At 45.6% G+C, this 27,402-nt stretch overlaps 1 protein-coding gene across 1 annotated transcript; it reads left to right on the top strand.

Annotated features, from left to right (window-relative positions):
* Window positions 1–22,829, top strand: Klf9 (KLF transcription factor 9). Its single transcript, XM_051200154.1, has 2 exons — window positions 1–505; window positions 22,057–22,829. Exons 1-2 carry the CDS (start codon window positions 1–3, stop codon window positions 22,284–22,286), a joined length of 735 nt encoding a protein of 244 aa, XP_051056111.1. The 3' UTR covers window positions 22,287–22,829.
* Window positions 22,830–27,402: the final 4,573 nt, after the last annotated feature.

Genomic DNA, 27,402 nt, shown 5'->3' with positions numbered 1-27,402 from the left:
ATGTCCGCGGCCGCCTACATGGACTTCGTGGCTGCCCAGTGTCTGGTTTCTATCTCCAACCGCACCGCGGTGCCAGAACATGGGGGCGCTCCGGACGCCGAGCGGCTGAGACTACCTGAGCGCGAGGTGACCAAGGAGCACGGTGACCCGGGGGACACCTGGAAGGATTATTGCACACTGGTCACCATCGCCAAGAGCTTGTTGGACCTGAACAAGTACCGACCCATCCAGACCCCCTCGGTGTGCAGCGACAGTCTGGAGAGTCCCGATGAGGATATAGGATCCGACAGCGACGTGACCACTGAATCTGGGTCGAGTCCTTCCCACAGCCCGGAGGAGAGACAGGATTCTGGCAACACGCCCAGCCCGCTCTCCCTCCTCCACTCTGGAGTGGCTGCGAAGGGGAAACACGCCTCCGAAAAGAGGCACAAGTGCCCCTACAGTGGCTGTGGGAAAGTCTATGGAAAATCCTCCCATCTAAAAGCCCATTACAGAGTGCATACAGGTTAGCGGCGTCGCCTCTTCCCCCGCTCCGGGCTTAGCTAACCTTTGGCCGGCCAGCGTTACTGGGTGCCCAGGACTCCGCACTCGGCCTAGAGGCTGCAAACATATTGGAGAAGATGCTGTTTAACTCTTGCACCCTCTCCTTACTTGGCCCCAACCTTTAGGAGCCACCCGGAGCCCCAAACCGGCGGGTTGAAAGAGTGGCTTTGCGTGGCTTGGCTGGGAGCGGGCCCGCCCCTCCCTTGCCCGCCCCGCCCCCAGGACTCCGCACCCTGCTGCTGCGGGGCCGCCCCACCTGGGGAGACGCTGGCGGCGGGCAGTCAGATGGCGCAGCTTTTATTCCATTTCCCTGGTGGGGTTGCAGCGGAGGGGTCGCGGCATGGGGGGAAGCCACACTCTGTGTGAATCCTTTTAGGGATGACTAAGGACTCATTTAGCTAAATGGCGGCTACTTTTTTCAGGGCTTGCCAAGGTGGTTTTAAATTTGGCCAAGAGTCCCCTGAGAGGTTTAAAATAAAACTGCTTCAGGCTGCAGGGGAGACCGATGAAGGAGTGGTTGGTGGATTAACTTCTTGACTAAGTTAGCCTTCCTAAGGGACGTGATTCAGTGCTGATCTGTCCCCATGTAACTAATTAGGTAGCATGCCTGAACCCTACCTAGAGAGGTGTGGTCCTTGCTGGAATTCAAGGCCTAGGGGGGGGGTGAATGTGGGGTGCTTCTGCTAGCTGTAGGCCAAGCAGCACACACCAACATGGCTGTAAAGACACCAGCTATGTGGAATGGGCTTTAGGGACTTAGAAGGACCTTGGTCAACTGGCTCTGGTTGTTTTAATTACACATGTACGGGAAACGTTGGAAAGCATTCACATGTGGGCGTGCTGTCTGATTAGCTTGGGAAGGGTCATTTGTAACGGCTGTCTGTTATGGTCACGCAGCAGGCCTGTCCCTTCTGCCCTGAGACAGCATGTTTTAGAAATTGTTGGCATTGTAGGGGAAGACGTAGAGACGTTTTGGTGTGAAGGTTTGATATTTTGTAGAAGAAAATCCTGAACCTTTGGTTTCAAAATGGTACTCTTGTTGGGGTTTTCGGCTTTGTTTGCCTTTTAAAGGAGTAGTATGTAACCACCTCCTATTTATTTCCTTTGTAAAAAGAAGTCTCTTGGAGGTGGCTGCCAGCACCCATATAAATCTAAATTTCCTAGTGATAATGAAAACAGGTGCCCTTGGGGTCCACATCTAGGTTGCCAAATGAAACAGCACCTTTGAAAGTTTGAATCTATAAGGCAGTTAGACAGGCCTGTACCCTCAGTGAGGGGTGTGACCTTTAGTAGGGCTCGGGGAGGTGAAGAGTGGTATATTAACTCAGCTTGTTACTCACCACAGCTGCTGGGCGGGCCAGCCATGTCAGCCATGTTCCCAGGGTTCAGTTGCTTACATGGACACCCACTGCCACCTTGAGCAAAGGCATTTTCTCCTTCAGGAGGGCTGCCCAGTGGTGTAAGTGGGGAGGCCCACAGTGCCTGTGTGGCTCAGCAGTAGATACCTAGCGTTCTGGGCCATTTCGGCTGAGTGCTTTTCTCGGGCATTTATAGAAATGGCTGCTTATGTGTGCGGGCATGCATGCTGCTCCTTAATTCTCCATAAGGCACATCAGCTCAGCTGTTTCGGGAGAAGCCTTCACACAGATCACAGGAAGTGAAGCAAATACTCTTTCCATTTTAAATGCTACTGTTCATTTTTTTGGTTCTAGTGGTGTGGTGATTGCAGGGTTCTTATTTATGTTTGGGGGAGCAGGGATACGGGGTATGGGGGTGAAGGACTCTCTGTCCTGCTAGTGTGGACAAAACCTCTAGCCTCCACAGATCCTGCCCAGAGTGTACTGATGAGGAGGCACATGCCAAGCTGAGTTTTAGGCGCCTGGATTCTCAAGCAGCAGCTTCAGGTTAGATCATGGTTGGGTGGGGTAAGGAGCTAAGGAGCTTCCTGATTTTATTTCCACCGGTTCTTAAATCCTGAAGGTGCATGGAGACAGCCTTGGATCATCTGCGTTCTGTGAAAATCTTAAGAGCTGAAGTCCCTGCCACACCCCCCGAGTTCAGTACACTCAACTCATTCCCTGGAGAATCCCCCCCCCCCCTGCTTGCTCACTTCCTTATAGAGCCCTGAACAGCTCTGCTGCCATACGCCAGCAGCTTTGGAAGTTGAATCATCTCAAAAAGTGTTTTATTTAATTCAGTGGAGCTCCTTCCATGGTGACCCAGGGAAGGACACAGTTGAGGTGGCCAAACTAGGATCTGGTTTGTGGTTTTACTCCAACCCTAGCAGGTCTTCATAATTTGGGGTTTGAAAACTGGAGTAGGCTGCTGCAGAATTTGCTTTGCATAGATTTGTTCGCTGTGGACGGCACAGAGTTTATAAAAATTTCATTAGTTACCAGCATCTAAAAATCAGGATTCTGGCATAAGGCCAGATTTCTAGTTCTCTGGAAAAATCAGAAGATCTGGCAAATAGGGAGTGGGTCCGGATCCTTGCCTAGCAACAATTGGTTGGAACTGCTTTATATTGGGTGGACCTTATTTATTTATTTTTATTTTGGGTTTTTGGAGACAGGGTCTTTTTGAATTAGCCGAACTGGATTGAATTTGAGAGATTCCTGACCATCTCTGCCCCCCACCTCTCAAATATTGAGGTTACTGGCATGTATACCAGACTTACATTTTTCCCTTGGATGCTCAGTGTCTGGCAGAAGGGACTGGCATAGCATCCATAACAGAAGCCTTCCTCCAATTTTGGAATAGAATGTTTGGTCTCCTTAGGAATGCCTATGCTGGCCAATTCTAACTCAGGTGGGGAAGTTTGCACTCTGGCTGTCAGTGTTCTGTGTGGCTTTGGAGTCACCTGTTTGAGAGTTTAATGTCGTTCTAAGTATGATATGGCTGGATGTGGTAGCACATGCCTTTAATTCTAGCTCTTAGGAGACAGAGGCATAGCAAGTTACAGGCCAGGGCTGTAGCCAGGGCTACAGAGTCACCCTGTCTCAAACAAAGAAATGTGATGTGAAGCTGTTTACAGGGGCTAGAGGTGCTCAGTGGCAAAGTGCATGCTTAGCATGCCCAAGGCCCTGAGTTCAGCTCTTAGCACCCAAAGGCAGGATTTCAAGGCCAGCATCAGCTCTATCTATGGTACCACATCCTAGACTTAGTGGCTTAAGTGTTGTCACCTGGACCTTATCACTTTCTCCTCTGTTTTGGCCTTTTGAGACAGGTTTTTTTTTTTTTTTTTTTTTTTTTTCTGTGTAGCTTTGGAGCCTGTCCTGGAACTCACTCTGTAGACAGAGATCTGCCTGCCTCTGCCTCCTGAGGGCTGGGATTAAAGGCATGTGCCACCCCATCCCCCACCACCATTTTCTCCTGTATGAGCACAAGAAAACCCTGTGCTCTGGTCCTTAAGGTGTGCTCTCTGCCTCTATTCTTTTCTGGCCTCTTTCTCCCCACACTGATGCGGATAGTATTTCATAAACTGCATCCTTCCTGGGTATATTTACAACTAACCCTGCCTGAGTGGTGAAGAGATGACTTGAGACCATATTTTACAAATGCCCACCTATACTCTATGGTTTCTTAACACTGAGAGCATAAATTATAGAGCTACTTAGGGACTGTGTCCTTTTAGAAGGCCACAAATCATTCAGATATCTAAGACTGTTTCCATTAAAGAGTTTTGCCTACCAGGGGATGGCGTTCTCCCACCCACCCAGTGAGAATGTCTAGACCCACTTTCAAGTGCCCTGTGTGGAGAAATAGCAATACATTGCAGAGAAGCAAGCACAGGGCCACATGCAGTTTGCCCCTAGGAAGATGGGTTCCCGAGTTTGTTGGGTTCTTGTAGGTTTGCTAGTGAATTCCAGACAAGGTGGCCTTTGAGATGGAGACCCACCGTGGTGACTCTTGTTCTGGGAGACTTCTTCAAGAACCAGTTAAATGAAGGAGTCCTCCTCCGTCTCTTACTTGCCCCATCTCCTCGACCTAGCACAGACTAAAGCAGGGTAGCCTCCCAAGCTTCTTGTGAAGCTGGCAAGGATCCTCGATTCACAGCATGAAATGTAAATGGGGCACAATTACCAAGCACATGGGTGTTTCCTTGGTTTCCCTCTCAGAGTGTGAGTGCGCCCGGAGTTGGAGAAGGGAGGCACCAGAGGAAACAGGGTCCTCTGGATGGTGGCACTCCATTGCACAATGGTCTAAACAGGAGGCAAGTGGACTCTCTTAGGGCTCCATTCCGGAGTTGTTGATGCTTATCCCAAAAACCAGTCATTTTGCAGTCTCTGTGGAAAACTCCCAAAGTGAACTTCCCAGGGAGAAACATCAGAGGACATATTGGGAAAGTGGCTGGTGGAGGTCTTCCCTAATAAGTTCATTGAGGGGGAAAGTGGGCAGATGATTCCTGAGCTCTCTCTCAGCAGCCCCTAAAACCACAGGACCAGCTCTGCTTTGGAACCTGCTTTCAGCCTGGTTTCTGGATGTCTAACGATCATTAGCATTGCTGGTATTGAAAAACAACACAGGGCCTGTTGTGTTTCTCAGGCTGGTTTTTATTTTCTCTCTTGCCTTATCTATTCTCAGGGATGGGGGGGGGGGACTTACAGCTAGAAACCTCCCCCACATCACCCTCCCACTCTTCCCTAGTATTTCTCCAGCAAGCCCAGCACCCACGGAGGAGCGTAAATTAATGCCTAGTAATTGGTACAAAGGCACTTTCTGTTTCTATGCAACACACGCAAAAAGGAGAGGCAGAAAAGAAGGGGGGAGGAAAAACAAGCCCACTGATGTTAAAAAGGGAAAGAGTGATCCTTCCAGCAGTGGTTGTGGGTAACCCTGGCGTCCAGCAGTGGTCGTGGGTAACCCTGGCGTCCAGTATGTCCCACTTTTTGTTGGAAGTTAGTCACAGGCCTAGGCCTAAACTCAGAGCACTTGGTATCAGTAGTTGTTGGTCTGAAAAGAATAGACCTTGGAGTTTGGAAATGACCTTGAAAGGTCATCGCATCCATCATTTTGTCTATGAAAGCATGTGCCCACCCTCTGAGATGGACTTGTTTGGGCCGAAGCCTTTGGAAGAATTTAGGAGATTTGGAGGCACACTGCCAGGACACAAAAGGCCTCCTGCCTTCACTAGCATGTGACTCCAAGCTTATCCTGGAATCTTCTAGTGCCTGCAGTTTTCAGTAGGAGACGGTAAAGCCTGTGGCTTGCAGCTAGCTTCTGTGAGTGCTCGGTCCTCCCTCCATTGTGAGTTCCTGAGGGTTTGACTCTGTAATTAACACTGTGTTACTTTTGTTGTTTTAAATCTATGCCTGAGATGCTGCTCATAGGGATTAATGGGTTAAAGGGGCTTGGCGGAATGGCCTGGCCTCTGTCCTTTTATTACCAGCCAACTCCACTACTGAAGCAGCCAGGCAAAGCCCTGGGTCAGTCCTTGCTCTCCCTGGAAGGCTCCTAGAATTTCAATACCAGTTTGGTGCATTAAGGTCAAGTGTATTTGTCTTGTCTTGGCATCAAGTAGCCTTCTGCAAGTGTAAGACTAATATTGAAGAGAATGGGGTCCAAAACATTTGCCCCCCCTAGGGTCTTACTGAACATTCACTATCTGCCCTTTCTAGGGGACCGGCTCCACTAAGATTTTAGTCAGTGAAGAGGAGGCCCTGGCTCATCAGAGCAATCTTCTCTGAGGAGCTGGAAGGTAAGGGGCTTCCAGAAGAGCCTTTACCTTCAGCGTGGAGGCAGGGGTATCATAATTGGGAGCATGGGCCTTTAGTATACTCTTCATGGACCTAACCCTGACTGTTGAGGGTCTTAGAACTTTTTGTTTAAAATTCTAGGTGGACTCAGTTATCATTAGATGATACGGAGTGACAAAGTGAAAGGTGTTGTAAAAGCTAATGGCCATGGTGACTTTGTGAGTGCCATGTTGAGTATGTAGTATGTCAGGTCTTGGATTAAACAGCAATCCCACGAGACAGAAAATGTACTGCTTTCTCCATTTAATGGGGGGGGGATCAGACTAGTTAGTTAACCAATTCCAACTATGTTTCTAGGTTGGAAGAGTTGTAATGTGAGGGCTGCTGACCTTAACCTCCTGGCTTTCTCCCAGTGAGAAGAGATTCTGTGTTTCCTGTGGCTCTTTTGTGTTTGGTGGCCCTAGAGCCATCTTGAGTTGTCGTCTTTGTGTCCCAGCTCTGATGTGAAGATGGTTTTCATGAGCCTTGGTCAGGAAAGTCAACAGAGATATTGACTCCCAGCTGTGTCATCTGAAATTGTTTACTTCTAACTGGAAAAAGAACCTATTTTGTCAATTTGCTTTTATTTTGTTGGCTTTCTTTTTTTTTTTTTTTTTTTTTTTTTTTCTAGACTGGGTCTGGCCATTATAGCTCAGGCCAGACTAAAACTGTGATCCAGGATGTCTTCCTGCCTCAGCTGTGATTATAGGCCAGTGCCACAACAACCGCAGGGTCTGAGTTTTGGATCCATACACAGGTTGCAAGCAAGAAAGGGCATATAGGCTTGCTTAATAGAAAACAGTGCTCCAAGTGTGGTGTCTCACGCCTATAATCCTAACACTTGCTTGGCTTGGGCATTAGGCTGCAGTCATGGCTACTTAGCAAAACTCATTTTTGTTGTTGTTGTTTTGTTTTGTTTTTGTTTTTTTTTAGTTGAAAATAGAGCTCCAGGTTCAGATGTTGCTGGATGCAGACATTCAGTGTTTTTCCCTCTGTCCCCTCTCTCTATGGCTTTGCCACCCTGTTGCTGGCTCTGGCTTCATTCATGAGCTGGTTCTCTCTGAATGGTGCTAAAATGGCTGCCAAGCAAGACCAGACTCACTTCCTGCCAATTCAGCAAAGCCACACACACGGAAAAGACTACTTCCCGTTCGTAATGATTCCAGCAAATGACCCAGGCATTTAACCACAGCTGAGCTTAAATTGTGTGTCCCTCGTGAAAACCGTCAGTGTGGCAGGTCTGGGTTCCATCGCATCCAAGCCTGTCAAGTGTGAAGGTGTGAGCTCAGCTCCTGAACTACAAGGAGTCAGAGGAAGGATCAGTTGCAGGAGGGAACAAGGCACTCTCTTTTCCTTACAAGGAGAGGGTTACAGGCCAGACAAGGCAAATTGAACACCTATGTCCACCTAGCTTGCAAGCAGGATGTGCCAAAGAGCAGCATTTATTTTCTCTGCTCTCTGGAGCTTAGTGGAAAATGTGGGGGCCGTGAGTGAATGGACAGGAAGGACTTTGCAGAGAACAGGTGATTTCAACATGTGTTGCGAGTGCTCACACACTACCCACAGGCCCTCCTGAGGAGATAGATCTAAGACCAAAAGCTTCACATGAGACAGCTTTATCAGCAGCAGTGTGATCTTCAAGGGTATTTACACGATCTTCGCTCCAGATTGTCTATTTCAGTGCCTGGAGGAGCGAGTCATTCACATGAACATTTATTATCCACAGTGCTAATAGATAAGGTCTGTGTAAAGATGAGCCATTTATGTAGTGGTTTCCATTGAGATTCCAGAATCCTTTCAGTGTTCACACTACTCAACAGAAACAGCACGATAAATACAAGAAACAGAACATAGAGCTTAAATGCGCGCGCGCGGGGGCGCGCGCACACACACACACACACACACACACACGAATTTAATGTCCGATCTGCCATATTCCATTGTAGTTTTATATCACTCACTACTGTTTCAAAGACAATAGCAGAATGAGGCTGGGCGTGAAGGGTATGCCTCTAGTTTGAGCACTTGGGAAAGGTTAGGCAGGAGGACTGAATTCTTAGAGTATCCAAGGCCAGCCTGCGTCACTTGGCCAGCTCCTGTGGGGACATGGTACTGCGGCTGCTTCATGTTTGGAGAGCTCAGACCTATAATACTTCATAGTCTCTGGTAATAAACACTAAGCCAGGGTAATCTGTGACTTTTTTTTTTTTTTTTTTTTTTTTTTTTTTTGGAGGAATTGGTGGCTCAAGCTGTTTCATGGGGACCTGTGTGGAGTACAACTGTGTCACCACAGCTGTTCCCTGGTTCCAGCACTGTTCAGGCCCCCAGACTTCCCATTTCTTCTGTTGGAAAATAGGAGTTCTTGGTCACTTCTCTATTTAGGGCCACCCTGGCCTCAAAGTCAAGGTGATCCTTCTGCCTCAGCCTCCCAAGTTCTGGAATTACAGAATTGTGACACTGTATTGTCTTTCTAGGGTAAAGTTCCAAACAGCCGCTCTATCTTGGGGTCCTTTGCCTTACTCCCCTGGAGTGATACCTCATCTGAAATAGCCGACTCACCTGTTGCTGTGGGATCGTGAAGGGTTATCCATGTGATAAGCCTTCCTGTAAGCTTGGTGGCGGTCTCCCCTGACTGTCACAAACCCACTGTGTGTCCCATCCTCACTGGTAGCCTGCGCTGACGAGGGTTTCTGCACAGCAACTACAGGAGTGAAACCCTGGGCTCCATGACACTGACTTCCTCCAGTGGCATCTAGTCCTTTCTCTACCCATTTGGAAGGGAGGAAACCCAGGTCTGTGTAGAGGAATGACCCACTCGGCCACTAGTCATTGGGGGGCCTGCCTAACCTGAGCTTACACAAGCTTCACTTGTGTTCTGGAGAGGCTGAGCAAGGGCAGCTTTTCTTGGGTTACTTCCTGGTCTGTCTTTTTGAGACAGGGTTTCTCTGTGTAGCTTTGAAGCCTGTTCTGGAGCTCAAGCTGTAGACCAGGCTGGCCCCAAACTCACAGAGATCCGCCTGCCTCTGCCTCCTGAGTGCTAGGAGTAAAGGCTTGTTCCACCAACACCTGGCTTCCTGGTCTGTCTTTACAAGGGAGCGAAGAGATAGGAAGATCTCTGTGAGTTCAAAAAACAAAGAGTAGAGAAAAAAGAAAAAAAAAAAAAGAAAAAAAAAAAAGAAGAAGAAGAAAGAAAGAAAAGGGAGTAAAGAGCTCTGGCGCTCCCTAGAGTCCTCTAGCATCTGCACAGATGCTGGCTGTTTGTCCCTGTGCTGATCACAAGCCTATTGTAGAAAAGATCCATGTAAGCCTCAAACATAACTTAGCACAGTCCACTATGGACCATAGGGCTTCTTTCCGGATTGTGGCTGGCTGGGGTTGTAACTTACTGTTGCCCAGCATCAGCAGAGGGTATTGTGCCCAGGAAAAGATCAAATTTCAAGTACAGTCTTTACTGAGTCCTGTTGCTTCTGCACTACAACGAAGATGAACGACTCTTCAGGCTTAGATTCTTAGATTCTAGGAAGAGCCATAGTAGGGAAGTGCTAGCAAATCCAGGGAGAGTAGGCTTAAGGTGTATAGCTTTTTGTTCATTAAGACAGGGCTTCAGCTAGGCAGTGGTGGCACATGCCTTTAATCCCAACACTTGGGAGGCAGAATCTCCCTGAGTTCAAGGCTAGCCTGGTCTACAGAATGAGTGCAGAGAACAGAGAAACCCTGTTTCAAAACAAAAACAACCTCCCCCAATAAAAACAAAAACAACAACAAAAAGCCAGGGCTTCATCATGTACCCTAAACTAGTCTTAATTCATTAGGCTGCCAACGATGACCTTGAACTCCTGATCCTCCTTCCTGAGTCAGCCCCTCATGTTACAATTTCAGGTGTGCCCACAGCTCCAGACTTGGTGTTCTACATTTTAAAAATGCTACTTTGAAACTTAAAGCTGGCAGGATAGCCACTTAATTGCCTTAACAATGCTACCCCTGCCCCCTAATAACGCATATGGAAAGAAGGGCCAGGAAGCCAGGAAGCAAAATCTGGCATGAAAGTTTCTCTCTATTCAGTTGAAGCCTCAGCTCTTTTCTCAAGTCTCTTTGTAGTCATGAAACTGAAGCAAGCATTTGAACTGGGTTTTAAACTGGTCATGCACTTTGGAGCAGTGTCCTTGGGCAAATTACCCGCCCCTTGAGCTGGCTGTTTGTGAAACCTGACCAGTTAGAAATCATTGATCACAGAAATGGAGGGAGGAAGAGAGTTATTGAGCATTTGCTTCTTGTTTGATATTGAAGACCCACTCAGCCATTCACTTTTCACAGCTGCAGTAGACTGGGCAGAGGTAGGAGTCAGGCTGATCCGACAACCAGCTCATGGAAGCTGGGATCTGGTTTCTGAGGAACCAGCTGTGTGTGTTCGTGGGGCCTTGGGAGCATGGCTAGGAGCTTCCAGTTCTAAATTCTGTGACTGACTTAAATAATGCCTTCTAGTGAATATACCAAGATGCAGACCTTGTTTTTAAAATCTGTTTGGGGTTCCTATTTTGCCTCTGCACTGGTTTTAGGGTTTCTGCGATGAGGTCACAAGACTCAGTTCCTGCTGTACTAAGTACCTGGAGCCTCATAGAATCCTGTCTACTTGTGGGTTTCTCCCAGGTCTATTGAGTGTGGGGGCCATGCAAGCAATAGCAAGCAGGTTTGCTTCACAGATACCAAGTAGCTGTGATGCAGTATGCCTTGGGACACACCCACTTCCTTTAAAGAGCCTACACTGGAGCACAAGCTGTTTTCCTTCCCACAGATACCTTCCCACAGATATGGGTGGTACCGACAGAGCACTAATATCGCACATCAAAGGAAAAAAAAAAACATAAAAGGCATAAAACCACAAAGGCTGCAGGAGTGAGGTGTAGCAGGTGGTACTGAGATCGGTAACCATGGGGGACAGGATTGTTCCTTCAGAGACTGCCAGGCATCCTTGCTCATTCAGAACATCTCCGGGTGTGACAATACTTCCGGTGAGGAGGAGACAGTCGGTGTCTTGATTTTTGATTTCAGTGTTCATGAAAATGATTTATGTACAGGATGGGATTCTGTCTGAGAGGTCCCCAAACTGTGTTAGGTTGGGTTTACACGTGAGTTCACTGGAGACTGGAGGTAGCTGTGATTGCTCTGCCCCTGCAGATGCTCCATGGGTGGAGGGAAGGTGGCAGTGGACAGCTAGGCGAGTGGGGCAGGTCTGTGTGGAACCCGGCCATCAACCACCATGAGTGAGGCTGTGTTCTTGGACTGGCCCTCTTCCTAGCAAGGATGGCAGTAATTGGACAGCCTTTCCTGATGTGGGGCATAACACACCACTCAGGAGGAGGGCGCCTTTTGTTTGTGCTTACTTAGGGCCATTTCTAGGTCATATATGGAAAGGGGAGGGGAAGGAGACATGGGAAGTATGGGACAGCAGTCTTATATCCCAAAAGGGTCTCACTTTCTAGTGAGGTATCCCAGTAGGAAACACTGACTTCTTTCATGTCTTAGAACCTGGAGTACCCACTAACTTGTCCATAGGAAGTATGCATCTAGGCTCCCACAGAACACATTGGTTTGTTTGTTTTGGGTATCCCAACACCATTTCTAGGTCATATATGGAAAGGGGAGGGGAAGGAGACATGGGAAGTATGGGACAGCAGCCTTATATCCCAAAAGGTTCTCACTTTCTAGTGAGGTATCCCAGTAGGAAACACTGACTTCTTTCATGTCTTAGAACCTGGAGTACCCACTAACTTGTCCATAGGAAGTATGCATCTAGGCTCCCACAGAACACATTGGTTTGTTTGTTTTGGGTATCCCAACACCTGGCTGGCTGGAGTTCACAGTATAGGCTGGCCTTAGACTCTGACTCTCTCGTTTGTTTGTTTGTTTTTGTTTTTGAGACAGAGCCTCACTATGCTACCTAAAGTGGCCTCAAACTCTATACTCTAGTCTCAGCTACCCAAAGGCTGAGTTAAAGGCATGTGCCACCACAACCAATCTTGGAATATTGCTTGATAATCTGTAGAACAGCTTTAGCTCAAATGCATCATCATTTTCAATAAATGTGTATGTCCACATAGAAAACATTTATCCGTTTTTGAAACAATGTCTTCACATAACTCAGTTTGGCCTAGAACTTACTGTGTAAACCAGGCAGGATTTGGATTTGTAAGCTCCCTGTTGTAGCCTAGTGAATGCTAGGGTTGTAGGTAATATGTCACCATGCTCTTTTAAATATTAGACGTCTGTCTGTCTAATCTGCACATGGGAGCACAGGAGAATGGACATGACTTTTCCTTTGCTGCCTCTGCTGACTTCAGGCTCACTAGATCTCACTATAAAGATGAACTTGAATTTCTGACCTTCCTGCCTGTCTCCCAGTGCTACAATTACAAGCACGCACCACTGCCTGGTTTATGTGGTCCTGGAAATCAAACCCTAGGCTTCATGCACGATAGGAAGCAGCCACTCTACCAAGTGAGAGCCACACCCCCACCTCCTTTTTTCTTTCCTTCCCTCTCTTTTTTTTCTTTTTTGATTAGGAGATAGTCTCTCTAAGTAGCTCAAACTGGCCTCAAACTCATGACAATCCTCCTACCTCAGTATCCCAAGTACTGGGATTTTAGATGTGAGCTACCATCCCTGGCTCATTTGTGCCGTGGTCAACATGTCTTGATGACTTTGTAATGTTGAATTTCTTTATTTTTGAGACAAGGTCTCACTGTGTAGTCTAATCCCCCTACATGAGCCTTCAGAGTGTAGAGTTACAGCTGTGCTCCACCACGCCTATAGGTATGTAGTATTGCTTGATCATTAGTACCTCTTGTAAATTTCCTATTTGCATCCTGTCCACTTTTATTACATTAGACTATTATTTTGTATGAGTATGTATGTGTGTGTTCATGTCTGTGTAAGTGCATACTAAGTTGACCTCTTGTCCTTCTTAGTCAATCTCCACTTTTTAAAAATCTATTCTTTCATACAATACATCTCGACCAGTTTTCTTTCCCTCCCTCATTTAATTCACTAATTTTGAGTTGGTGGTGGGGTGGTCTCTCTGCATATCTTTGGCTGTCCTGGAACTCACTATGTAGACCAGGCTAGCCTTGAACTCAAAGATCTGCTTGTGTCTTACTGAACCTGGAGTTCACCAATTCAGCTAGACTGTCAAACTTTAGACCTTCCTGTGTCTTTCTTCCTAATGCTGGGATTACATGTCCATATTACTACACCCAGCTTTTCTTTTTCTTTTTTAAAGTATGTGCCAGAGATGGAACTCAGGTCTTCATAGCAAGCACTATACTATCTCCCTAGAGCCCAAGTGTGTGTGTGTGTGTGTGTGTGTGTGTGTGCCCTGGGCTATGCTACCTATCAAACCCAGGGTCTTGCACATACTAGACAAGTGTTGTGTCACTGATCTATATTATATCTATATTATAATGTAATTACATTACATTTCTCTCTTCCCTTTTTTCCCTTCAAGCCCTCCCAAATATCCCTCCCTGCTTTCTTTCAAATTCATGGCCTCTTTTTATATTTTTGGTTGTGAGCCTAGCCTTTAATGGCTGAGCCATCTCTCCAACCCTCTTTTTTCACTAATTGATATTACATACATACGTGTGTGTGTGTGTGTGTGTGTGTGTGTGTGTGTGTGTAAATAAAACCTCTTTAATTTGTATATATGTTTTCAGGGCTGACCCCTTTGGCCCTGGGAAACCAAGTGATGTGCTCTTCCTTGGGAAACACCATCTCTCCCCCACCCAGCTTTGTGTAGAGTCTTAATGTATTAAAACATTTTTGTAAGGGGTGTGTGTATGTGTGTTAGGATTTGGTTTCCTTCTTTCAGATGCTGTGGGTGGAGTACCTCGTTTTTACATGCTGCTTACAGGCAAGCTGGCCCTCCACCCTCTAAGTGGTTTTTTCGCCTTTACTACCCATCTTTCTGGGAATGCTGCACAGATGTGTGCTGCCGCATCTATCTTTTACTGGGTTCTGGAGATCAAACTCTGGTGCAAGCATTTTTACTGGCTGAGCCATCTTGCCGGCCTCCTGCTATTTGATTTGCAAGTGTTCTTAATTGTATTATAGATTTTAATCTTTATTATGTGCTATAATCTCATGAATCCATTGCTCAAGTTCTTGTTTCATAAAGTTTTATAATGTGTATAAAGTTTTATACATATATATTGCCATGTAGAATCTGAGGCAGGGGGATGGTGAATATGAGGTCAGTCTAAACCACACAGAGAAAGACCCTGTCTCAAAAACAAAAACTAAGAAAAAAATATCCTGATAAATTTTGCTTTTGGCTTTATGTTTAGAAACTCTTTAGTCCACAGTGATTCAAAAACATTGATCTGTATTTTGTTTAGTTTTTACCTTTATAGCCTATTACAATTCCTTTAAGTAAAAAAAATATAGGAGTGCAGATTTAATTTTTTGTCTGTTCCTGTTTATAAAAACAATATATATATAGTCATTGACTTGAAATATTCCATATACAGAATCCCTATAGAGTCCATATTTAACCATGTGCTAAATCACATATTCAATCCCAATGGATTCTTGGGTTTGTTTTCAATTTTCTTTTCTATCGCTGAGCTGGTTGGTGTCTCTCGATCTTAATTATTGTAGCTTTAATAATATATTTTAACAAGTACTCTTGCAAGTAAGTACATACTGTTCTGCAGAATTATCCTGGCAAGCCAGGCATATTTATTCTTATAAGTGAACTTCAGAAATTTGTCAAGTTTAAGAAAAAGAAATTTGCACGGTATGTGTGAATGTCGTAGGTGAGCTTGTGCAGAACTATGATGTTCCCACCGCCGATCTTCACCCTCTGAGGACACGAGAACTATTTCATTATTTCTTTGATCCTTGTGGTACAGTTGTGAAGGTCCTGAGCCTTCATTTTCAGGTCCATCCTGAGTGCTCCTGAGCGGCTCATCACAAAGCTGTGGCTCCTGCTGTTGTAATTTAGATGGGACCCCCCCCCAGCTAAAAAAGGTGTATCAGCTGCGAATCATAGACTTCCTTCACTCTTGTTTCCTCCCCTAACTGCATCCACTCCCATTTGCTGAACAGAGATCCATTGTAACGACAGGGCAGGTGTTCCCTGACGGCTTTGGACTTTTATTATACTGCTGATATGTGCTGAAGGAAGGTTTCAGGTTTGTGTTCTTTAAACTTGTTGAATAATTTTCTTTCTGTTTTCCCGAAAGCTTTCATTAGAGAGGAACATTAAGTTTTATCAAGTGTTTTGCATCTATCAAGGTGTGCACCTGTAAGTGCATAGCAGTAATGTATTTTCCAATACCAAATTATTCTTTTTTTCTTTTTTTGCCCATAGACTTTTAGTGTATTTTTTGCTGTCAAAAAACAAACCTGTTTTTCTTGAAGAAGCAGGTTTGGTTTAATGTACTTGGAGGAAGCTAGGATTCTTGATTGACACTGGTAGAGTTTTGTTCTGGAAAGGAAGCTTCCTTCCCTTGAATTTGTTACCAGGTTGGTTACCAGGTGGAGAGCTTTTGATTTTGGATTTGTAACCTTGATGTGACAAGGTTAGGACTCCCCCCCCCCCCTTGAGCCCTCTCTGGCTAAAGAAGGAAAGGTGAGAAAAACCAGGAGATAGAGGGATTGAAGGCAGAGAGAGGTCTCTGTGTTCCAGGTTCAGACCCTCAATGGCAGCCTTGGCTGAGAAGATGGGGATGTCGTGAGAGATCCACCCAGCCTCACCTGTGGCCATGCCCAAACGGTGCGTAGGTTAGCGTAGGTGAGCATGTGGTATTTGGTCTGGGGTCCAGGACAGGCTTGTGCTTCTCTTGGTTCTGGTTGGGTCATCACAGGGGAGCCTGCAAGGTGCTGAGGAGGGCCAGCAGACAGGCTGTGTACCCGCCAAGCACCCTTCCCACTTCTGATATGTGGGGCCTCAGTTCCATTCATCTCAAGACTTTCTCCATAAGAATGAGCTTTATTTGCCATCGGCTGTATCAACTGGCTTCCTGTCATTGTGACAAAACACCTGAGGCATGTCGGTTTTGAGGGGAGAGGTTTATCTTGGCTATGGTTTCAGAGGGATCCGTCCATGGTTGGTTGCCTGAGGTTTTTTTTTTTTTGTTTGTTTGTTTTGTTTTGTTTTTGAGCCTGTAGGGCAGTCAGTGCATCATGGTGGAAGTGTGAGGGGTAGTAGATGTTCATCTCATTCATGGTAGCTGAAAAACTAGGAGAGAAGAGGGGCCAGGGTCCATATGCCCTTCAAGGATATGCCCTGGATGACCTAACTTTCCCGTGAGACTCCATTTCCTAGCCGACCCATCGCCTCTTATACCATCAGCTGGGACCCAAGCCTTCAACACCGGAATCTCTGAGACACATTTGAGATCCAGTCCATTAAGACTGACTAATTGCTAGTAGCCAGGAAATTCCTCCTGAGAAGCAATGTGGGTCCTTTGTGAGCATAACTGGAAGGCCCTCCTTAGCCTGTCTCCTGCCATGGTGGGCCAGGGAGCATTCTGGAGGCCTGGTTGTCTCCACAGAGCAAGTCTGTGCCAAGTTCAGTAGCTTTTATGGTCAAATTTATTTTATACTCTGAGGAGTCTGTCTGACAGGGATGCCTAGCCTGTGCTGAGAGGGGTGGGGAGTGCGATGTAAATAAAGAGAATTCAGCAACTTGGGCTCTTAGCAGCAGCTCTGCTCCAGGAAGGCAGAGTTTATTGCCTTATTGCCTCTGGGTGTGTTTTCCTGAGAAGGCCAGAAACAAATTCCTGTACAAGCCTGCATTTCCTCCAGGAGAATGGTAACTCTCGTTAACACTGCAGGTGGGCTTAAGGACCCTCTGACTGATGCTTGCCTTGTTGTAAGTGCCATGGAGAAGGCTGGCCAGTGATTGCCCTTTGACCTTAGCACAAAGCTGAAAGAGGGAGCCTGACTTGGTTTCCCCCTTAAGAGCGGAACTATGACATGGTAGGCCACAGTTCCTAGGCTTGTTTTCCCTTCTCAGCAAGGTCTCTGTTCCTTTCAGCCTTGTGCTCCTCTCTGAATAACGAGTTTCCATTCTCTCCTCGTTTTCCTTGAGATGGGCTTTTGCTATGCAGCACAGGCTTATCTGAGACAGGCAAGCCTGCTGTCTCAGCCTCCTGAGAGTCAGGTTTACAAGTCTGCCCACCATGCCTGGCTTTCTCAGGTGCAAACCTCGGATCACTAGTCAGTGACAACTTGTCTCTGCCACTCACATATCACCATGTATCCCATAATAGGTTCTCTGTACATTTCACTGGGGTGAAGAGGAGAAAACAGTAAGTAGGTGTCCGTGCAGAGTCAGGCCTGCGTTTACACCGCTGGCTGGTTTTAATCGTGTTGCGTTTGTGTGGCTGTCAAGAGGCTATCACTCTTCAGGTGACTGTGGACCCACTTTCTCTGACACGGGGCACCCTTCTCTTAAGCATTTGGTCTTGGCTTCTGGCAAGCACCCTGTTGGGTGCTTTTCCAAAGTACTGATGGTTTTTCAAAAAGAACTCCATAAGAAAACTCAAGCCTGCTGTTACAGCTGTAGCTCGCTTTAACTGCTTGTGAACTGCTTGCTGGCTTTGGTATACAAGTGAACTGAGTCCAGCAAAGGCTGTTCTTGGCTCTGGCCAGGTTCTGGAGTCTGGCCTAGTCTCTTCTCTCTGAAACACTCAGGGACTAGGAGGCTCCCCAGTGACAGCAGCTGCATTAGGTGCCATGGGAAGAGTCACAAAAGGTGAGAATAAACCCTATGTGCCCTTTACATTCTCCTTACATAAGTGTAAACATGAACAGTGTGCCTGTGGTCCTTACAACTGATTTGTGACACTTTCCACTGTGACACCTCTCTGTAGCCATCTTCTTTGTTCTGTTTGGTTTTGGGAGACGGGTTTCTTTGTGTAATAGTCTTGGCTGTCCTGGAACTCTGTAGACTTGGCTAACTTGGAACACACAGAGGTCTGCCTGCCTCTTGAGTGCTGGGATTAAAGGTGTGTACCACCATGCCTAGCATGCGGCTACCTTCCAAATGGGGGACAACCCTTTCTCCTTGGTAGCTCTGGCAATAGAGTGGCCCTTGGGAACATTTTCCCCTGGATGCAGACACAGATCATGGGATTAACCCCTCCTTTTTCTGACTCAGTTGACTCATAACTATAGGTGCCAGTGAGAAAGTTAAACCATGTGATCTGCTGCCAAGAAAGCCACTTCACTAACAAACTCCGGGAAGACAAAAGCTTTATTTTAGACTTTTTTTATTTTTAGACCGCTTTTCCTGAGCATCGTAGAGCAGTAGATAAGAGGTCACAAGAGTAAATGCAAGAGCTTTTGTCTCTCTTTTGTGTGAAGCTTATTCTATGAGTTCTATGTCATATCTTTCCCATTATATAATATGAATTTTATAATAGGAGTCACAGCCCAGGCTATTATGAACTCATAATTCTCCTTTTTCGATAGCCGGGATGCTGGGATCTTAAGCCCAGCTTGCTTTTTTAATTTTTTTTTGTTATTTTACTTATTCCTCTGTTTGTTTGTTTATGTTTTTTGTCACAAGGTTTCTCTGTGTAGCACTGGCTGTCCTGGAACTAGCTTGTAGACTGGGCTGGCTTCAAATTCAGAGATCTGCCTGCCTCTGCCTCCCAAGTGCTGGAATTAAAGGTGTGTGCCACCACTGCCTGACTGTTACTACGTTTTTAGCATACCATTGTTTATTTAAAAAAAAAAATCCCTATAGATACTTTTTTTGCAGTTAGAAGGACTTTGGTGCAACCTAATTCTAGACTAGTTCTGAAGTCTGTTTCTGACAAGGTTTTAGTCAATATTAGTGGGTTGGAAACAAATACACACACACACACACACACACACACACACACATACACACCCCTCCCTGGTCCCAAATCTGTGGGTTCCACATCAGTTGAATCAATCAAATACAGATAAAAAAATATTCAGGAAACCCTGGTCTACCGAGTGAGTTCCAGGACAGCTAGGCCTGTTCACACAGAGAAACCCTGTTTCCAAAAAAAAAAAAAAAAAAGTGTTTCTACTAAACATGTATTGATATTTTCCCTAAACAATGAAATATAACAGCTGTTTAAATAAGCAGCCTAGGGATCTTTGAAAGTATATAAGATGTGCTTATGATATATGGAAATATAAAAAGATACAGTCTTACAAGGACCTTGAAAGTCTTAAGATTATGGTCTCTGTGTTGGGGTGGGGGTCTTGGAGCCCCCCCTCCACTGGTACTGGGCATTCCATAAATGCTGGACAAAACAGGTAATACAAAAGTCACAAGAAGCCCAATCCTAGAGTTGTTACAGTCTGGATTTCGACTTGTGTTCCAAGATCTGCTGAAGTCGGTGCAATGCTCTTTGTTCGGCAAGAGTTTGCAGCCCCTGCCTTTTTGTTTTGGATTTGCTTTCGATTGTTGAGGGCAAGCTTTCCGGTTGCCTTTTTTTCTTGACCCCCTCGGGAACTCTCTGTGCGCCGATATCACTCCTGGTTCTCTGCTCTCATCTGTGGTTGGCTCCAGCATTCTTGCTGTCAGGGTTTAGCCTGAGCTTGTATGTAGTTATGCTTTGCCCAGTTGCGTTCCCATCAGAATGACCAGGCTGTGCAGCGTTAGACCTGGGCTCCTCCGCTTGGCACGTATATAACACCGCAGGTAGCAGGTATAGTTGACTGGCTTGGCTTCATATTTCTGCATCTCATGGGTGCAGGTGAAGAAGGGACAGAGTGACTCCCTGATGACTCAGATGCATCGTGCTGGACAGCTCCCAGCCTCTGCAGTGTCTTTCCAACTTCCAGCAAGCCTGGGTCAGGAGTGAGAAAATGATCGCTCCTCACACTTACCGAAGGCTTGTCTGGAGAGCTGTGTGGAAACAGGGGCCTGGGTGCCCTGCGTGTACAAAGCAGCTGGTTTGGGCTGTGCTTGGAACAGTGTGAAGGGCAGGCAGGTGGTCCCAGAGCAGGGTGATGACAGGTACTTGGAAGAGCAACTGAGGTCTTAACCAGCATAGTCTGCTTTTGTGCTGGTATGTGTCCTGGGGTAATGACACCGTCCCACCCCACCCCCCTTGCTAGTATCTTGGGTGTGTAAGGGGTGGGTTTCTCTTAACGCTACCATGAGCGTGTCTTCCAGATTGCATTTTGCTGTATTCTAAGTGTGGCAAGATTTAGTGTGACTCCAACATTAAGAAAGCAAGTTAGAAACCGGGAGGGATGTGGGAAAAGTGCCAAATCCCCATGACCCATGAGAGGCAGGACAGCTGAGTGAGTAGCTGGAAACCCAGGGCATCAGGCAGACAGTGAGCTCCTGGCTTCCGAGCAAGTAACTTTAACCCTCCAAATCTACATTTTCTCATCTGTATGATGGCCACCATGTGGGGGACCCTGTGAGAAGCCAGTGAAACAGTGAATGGGAAGTTGTCTGCCTGCTCTTAATGGCAGGAGCATGGAGGGGCTGGGTTGTTTAATCTGAGGAAGAGATGGCTAATCAAACAGTGACAGCCGGGTGCTGAGACACTGACATAGAAGACAGATTTGCAGAAGGGTGCAGTTCACACAGAAGAGTCTGTGCAGCTTCTCTTCAAGCAGTGCCAGGCTGCCACCCCAGGTAGTGGCTTCCTGTCATCAGACTTGCTGGAAGATGCTAGGTGGCTACAGTCCTGGGGAGGTCTAAGGGAAGTGCCTGTTGTGGGAGGGAAGGTGGCCTCTCAGTTTCCTTCTTTCATCTCTACAATGCCAGGAAATGTAGCAAAGGGCTCGGCCGTTGGCCTGATTGGAAGATCTCATGAAACCAACAATTGTATAGGGTAAAATTAGAAGTGGGTATAAAAAGACTTGTGAGTGATCACTGGGTATGGGGACCAAGCTGATTTGCTTAGAGGGTTCTCAGCGACTCCCTGTGGCCTGGCTTGCGAGGGCTGCCAGAAGAAGGAACCACAGACATCCTATGGCTGGGTCAACAGTTATCTCTGTCACGGAGGTCTCTCTCAGGGTGACTGCTTTCTCACTGTGCTCTCATGGCCCTGCCCTGTCCCCTTTCAAGGACACCAGTCATGGGATGAAGGTCCACCCCCAGTGACCTCATTTAATCCCCATTACCTCTTTAAGGACTCGGTGTAGGGACCAAGCCCCCCACCCTCTTCCATGCCAGGATCCTCTCAGGTGCAAAGCTCTGAACAAAAATGTGAGCATTCAGGATGGTGGGGTGGCTGAGCAGATAGCACTTCTGTGCAAGTCTGGTGACCTGAATCCAATCCCAGAGCCCCAGTAAAAATGGAAGAACCTGACTCCACAGCTTGCCCCATGACATCCATATGAGTCATAACACAGATACCCGTGTACATACACATACATAATCTTTAAAATTTTTTAAATGCAAGTTTTTATTTGCTTAGATATTGCTTGCTTACAGTATCTCTAATACAGGGTAAACGTGCATTCCATCATGAAGAAAATGACGGTAAAACGTCAGTACACGAGACAGTTTTTCCTTTCCAAATATTTTTCTATCCATTATTGGTTGACTCCGGATATGGACCCCATGGATCAGGGGGACAGCCATACAGCCACATTCTGGGATGTGTGTGAGGGGTTAGGGCTTGACCTGAGAGCTTGAGAGAAACTCAGCAGAGCCCTTAAAACTCATGACAAGGGGATTGTGTCATAGGGTTTGTCATCCGTAGATGGCCTTCAGAGTGTTTTTGACATGGCGTCTCAACAGTGTTCTTTGTTGATTCTCTTCTCGTAGGTGAACGGCCCTTTCCCTGCACGTGGCCAGACTGCCTTAAAAAGTTCTCTCGCTCGGATGAGCTCACCCGCCACTACCGGACCCACACTGGTGAGAAGCAGTTCCGCTGTCCGCTGTGTGAGAAGAGATTCATGAGGAGTGACCACCTCACCAAGCACGCCCGGCGTCACACCGAGTTCCACCCCAGCATGATCAAGCGATCAAAAAAGGCTCTTGCCAGCCCCTTGTGAGGTGCTCCCCACGGCAGCCAGGCAGAGATGGTCCCCGGAAGGACAAAGCTCCCAGGAAACAGACGGACATGGGACATGTGGAAACCCGCCCGAGCAGAGGCGCGCGGCCACAGGAGGTCACCGCTCTTTGGTCAATAGTCTGATACTCTCTCCCTGTCCTGTTTCCAAAAAGCACATGGTAGCCTAAGATCAAAGTCAACATTTGGTCGGCTTGCAGAGGCAACCTGGAACCGTCTCTTGACTGTTGGAGGGCAAGCAAATGCTTTTGGTATTTTCTCCTTTGTTTTGGGGGGGTGGGTGGGAGGGAGGAGGCAAGGCCAAGACTCGGGATAGGATTTTGAAGATTCACACTGGTGTACATATGTCTGACTGGGTGAGTTGACCCCTGGCCTCCCACAGTGACAATGGGTCGTTGATGCTTGTCGACTCTCAGAATTGTTTTCTTCTCTTTAATGTAACGACCAGTGTGCTTCAGTTTATTTAGCAAAACCACTCTTGAATCACTTTAACTTTTGAGATTTAAAAAAAAAAAATCCTCCATAGCACAGCTGTCTTTTATGCAAGCAATTGAGCACATCTACTCCAGCATGATCTGTCATCTAAAGACTTGAAAACAAAACAAAACAAAAAAAAGTTACTTATAGTCAATGGATAAGCAGAGTCCGAATTCACACTAATCAAGACAAAGCTTCGAGAGGTCATGATAAGTCCGGAACTTTCAAACCCTGCTTTGTATGAATCGTACTATCTGAACATAAACTGCACTTTTATTTTCTGATACCGAGGGTGGATAAGGTAAACACATGCTTTGAGGGTAGAAGCAGACGTTCTGTTTGGCACCACGTTATAATCTGCTTATTTTCCAGTATACACATTTCCCTGAGAACCCACGGCAGAGATGTGAGTGAGGGCAGAGTGTATAAAACGCATGCTGAGGAGGAGGAGGGGGAAGAAGATAGTGTTTCAAAAATGTGAAAGTGAGCAAAGAATTTTAACTTCAGGAATTCAGATTTCCCCGTCCTTTCAGATAACAACGTCATCTTATTACACTCGTGGCACCAGGACACAGAGCCAGAGCACTGGGCTCTGTCTAGGGTTAGCTGATCAATGGGTGCATAATGGTCACCAGGCCTGGAAATGCCTGTTTTCTTTTGTTTTTTTGTTTGTTTGGGGGGGGGGGGATGTTTCTTGGTCGCTTTCTTGTGTTCCTGTGAGACTCACTATAAGGTGCAAGAGTTATATCAAAAGAAAGGGAGCTGAAATACGAAAAATGAGAAAAAGTTTGCCCCTATAAGTGGTATCAAGGGAAGACACCACACTAATTTCAAAGGTGACCCTGCAGAACAGCACCTTCTGGTGAACACAGGTCAGAGAAACCCACAGGAGTGACATCACATCACCAGCTGTCTGCATCAGTAGCCCTGCCACTACTTAGCTTGTATTTAGGTGTCTACAATGGCCTGAACCACTATATCCATCCTATGCCATTTACTGAAAACTTCATTTTGGCTTCCACACGGCCAGAAAAACAAACTAGTTTTCATAGTTTAAAAAAAAACGAAAGCAAAACAAAAAACCTCAATTGAGGGGAGTCAGCAGTGATCATGGGGAAATGTTTACATTTTCTTTCCTTCAGAAATAACCACTTTTCTGGTGATTTTATCTGATATTTAACACAGGGAGCTATGGCACACTCTGGTTTAGCCATGTGCTGCACATGGTGTGTAAACTCGGGGTTTTCACCTGCAACGAGCTCCACATTTCACCCAGGACATGCTCGCTTCCATCTCAGCAGCCGGTGCTCCTGTAACCGGCACGGGGCACAGCTGACTCCGACTTCCAATACAACAGCCATCACTAGCACAGCGTTTTCTGTTTAACCAATGGAGTTGTATCAGTAGTTCTAGCAAGAGAACTGCTTTTAACATTAGGGACTGGGAGCAGTCCGTGAGCTAAAAAGGAAAGTGTTTTCTCACGAGAAAACATGTCAGGAAAAATAAAGAACACTTTCTACCTCTGTTTCAGATTTTTGAAACGCTTATTTTAAACCAAATTTTAATTTCTGTGTCCAAAATAAGTTTTAAGGACATCTGTTCTTCCATATGAAATAGGTTAGGCTGCCTATTTCTTCCTGAGCTCATGGAAAGGCTATGCATAGGGTACTCTGCACGCTGCCTTTTAGTGAGTGAGGAGTTTGAGGTTGCCTAGCAACTTGCTAACTTGTATAAACTCAGCTTTCCCTCACAGAAAGAAATGAAGGAAAACCAAGTCAGTGAAAGACAATCTTTATTGTTTCAGGAGTAAATCTGTATGTGGCTCTTGTCAAACACTTAGATGGATATAAATGCAGCAACTTGTTTAAAAAAAAAAATGCACAATTTACTTCCCGGAAGAGTTGCTACTTGCCTTTTCAAGTTGTTGACAGACACACATTTGATATTCTCTTCTATGTTCTAGTAACCTAACGTATACACTCAAGGCTTTTTATTCTTTGTGATAAGTCCTGTTTTGCGTCACAGAACAGGAAGCAGCATTCTAATTAGATTTACTACACGGAGATATGGTTCAAATAGGACTACTAGAGTTCATTGAACACTAAAACTATGAAACAATTACTTTTTATATTAAAAAGACCATGGATTTAACGTATAAAAATCCAAATGCAGGATAGTAATTTTTGTTTACTTTTTTAACCAAACTGAATTTTTTGAAAGACTATCGCAGGTGTTTAAAAAGAAAGAGAAGCCGTTTTATCTAATACTGTAAGTAGTTGTCATTCATGGAAAATATACTAGTTTTAGAGTTAAGATATCTCCTCTCCTTGGTTAGGGAAGAAGAAAGCCCTTCACCATTGTGGAATGACACCCTGGCTTTAAGCTCCACATCACGCTTCTTTTGAGAATTATATTTGGTAGTTACAATTACAGAAACCAATTAGTTTGTCAGTTTGCAGATAGATTTAGCACAGTACTCATCACTCTGGATAGATAAGATGTTCTTTCACAGCGGATGAATGGTCTGTAACACTGTAAGATACTGATCTTTACAACTGTTTAATCAGTTTTATTTTTGTACAGTATTAGTGACCTAAGTTATTTTGCTGTCCCGTTTTTGTAAATCAAATGAAATTATAAAAGAGGATTCTGACCGTAGGTATTTTGTACATATGTATATATGTTGTCCAAATAAAAATAATAAATGATAAAGATTAAATTGTTGCTGCCATTCTGTTCTTCCGTAGGGTCACATTTCACTCTGTAGGAAGTCATTTTGTTACTGTATTGACAGAATCCCATGACAAGTCCCGGGGTGATTTAACCCTGTGCCTTTTAGCATTTGCCATATTGGGTTAAATTTGTGTGTGTGTGTTCTTCCCAGACCTCTATGGGGTATATGGTAGGGTCAGATCAGAAGATACTAAAGACTTGGCCTGAGCTCTTGCTGTTGTGGGTTAGGAACACATAAACAGTTTTCCCAAGTCAGGAGAAGTCATGGCAAGCAAAGAATTCCAAGTTGTGTTTTATCTATATGCATGAGAGGGTGTAAATGTATGTGTGTGTCTGTGAGCATGGGAGTGTGTGTATGTCTATCTGTATATGTGTGTGTAGGCAATGATTTCTGTAACACACTAGCTGTTGTTTATTGAGCTCTAAACTGTGTGCCAAACCATGGTACCAAGTGTTTAATCCCTGCAGCTGCTCTGTGGTTTTGCTGTTCTCTATGTTTTAGGTGAGGAAACTGAGGAACAAGTGGCTTGGCAGAAAAAAATGTAAGTAGCATAAACAACCCAGGCTGAGTGTCCCTTCTTTAAAATGCTTAGGACCAGGAGGCTTTTGGATTTGAGAGGCTTAGATTGGATTTTGGATTATTTGCATATACCTAATGAATACTATCTGCATATGTATCGATTCTCATGGAAACACCTTGTCAAAGCAATCATGTATATTTCTAATTTGCCCTGCTAGAGCTTGATCTCAGGGCCTTGTACATACCAGATTACAGCTTTTAGCCCTCTTCTATTTTATTTATTTTTTAAAATTTGTTTATTTGTTTAGTCAGTTTTGTTTTTTGAGACAGGGTTTCTGTTAAGAGTATGTTTTTCCTGCCGGCCTGAACCCACAGTGTCACCAGCCCCAAATAATACACATAGACATTATATTTGATATAATTCTGTTGGCCAGGTACTAGTTTCTTATCAGCTAGCTCTGTCTTAAGTATTAACCCATTTCTATTAATCTAAGTATTTCCACGTGGTCTCATCTTACCAGAGAGTGGGCCCAGACCTCTGTTCTCTCCAGTCTCTCCATGTTGACTCCTCCCTACTACTTCCTCGAATCCTTCTTGTCTCCTAGTCCCTCCTATCTTCCTTTCCTATTGGCCAACAGTGCTTTATTCATTAACCAGTATGAGAAACACATCTACAGAATGACAGCTCCCATTAGGTTTCTCTATGTAACAACCCTAGTTGCCCTGGAATTCACCCTATAGATCAGGCTAGCCCCAAACTCACAGAGATCCCCTGCCTCTGCCTCCAGGGAGCTGGGATAAAAAGTGTCCATCACCACCACCTGGCTGTCCTTTTTGTTGTTTTGAGACAGTCATTAAGTTGCCCAAGTCTTCCTTGAACTTGGTTCTTCTCCCTCAGTTTCTTGAGTTGCTGGGATTACAGACCTGCACTCCCAGGCCTGGGTTGGTTTGATTTCCCTTTTCTTTCTCCTCCTGTGAAGTAGCCTTTCTCTCCCTCCCTTAACAATTCTCCCCTCCCCAAATGCACACACTTCCCTTTTGTGTCTTTTCCTCTCAGCTGACCTTCATTTGGTAATGGTAACTGAGGCTGCTCAAGAACTGCCTTTGTGGCCCAATCTGGCCTTGAACTCTCAACCCTCCTGCTTCTAATGCTGGGATTAGGCTATGCCGCCATAGTCGACTCAGAATTCATGTTTGTTTCAAATGCAACTCAAAAAAATACCCTGAAGGTTTGTGTATCTGCACTTTGACTGCAAACCATAATGACACATGGAATCTTCTATTTGTGTAATCATTTTGCATTCAAGGTTTCCGATCATGGAAGCATTTTGGATTTAAAGATTAGGGATGCTCAATTTTTGTTGTAGAT

Source organism: Phodopus roborovskii, unplaced genomic scaffold, assembly GCF_943737965.1.
Source record: "Phodopus roborovskii unplaced genomic scaffold, PHOROB, whole genome shotgun sequence".
NCBI classification, from domain to species: domain Eukaryota; kingdom Metazoa; phylum Chordata; class Mammalia; order Rodentia; family Cricetidae; genus Phodopus; species Phodopus roborovskii.
The sequence above is the reverse complement of the archived record's forward strand: the minus strand, read 5'-3'. Positions and strand labels throughout refer to the sequence as shown.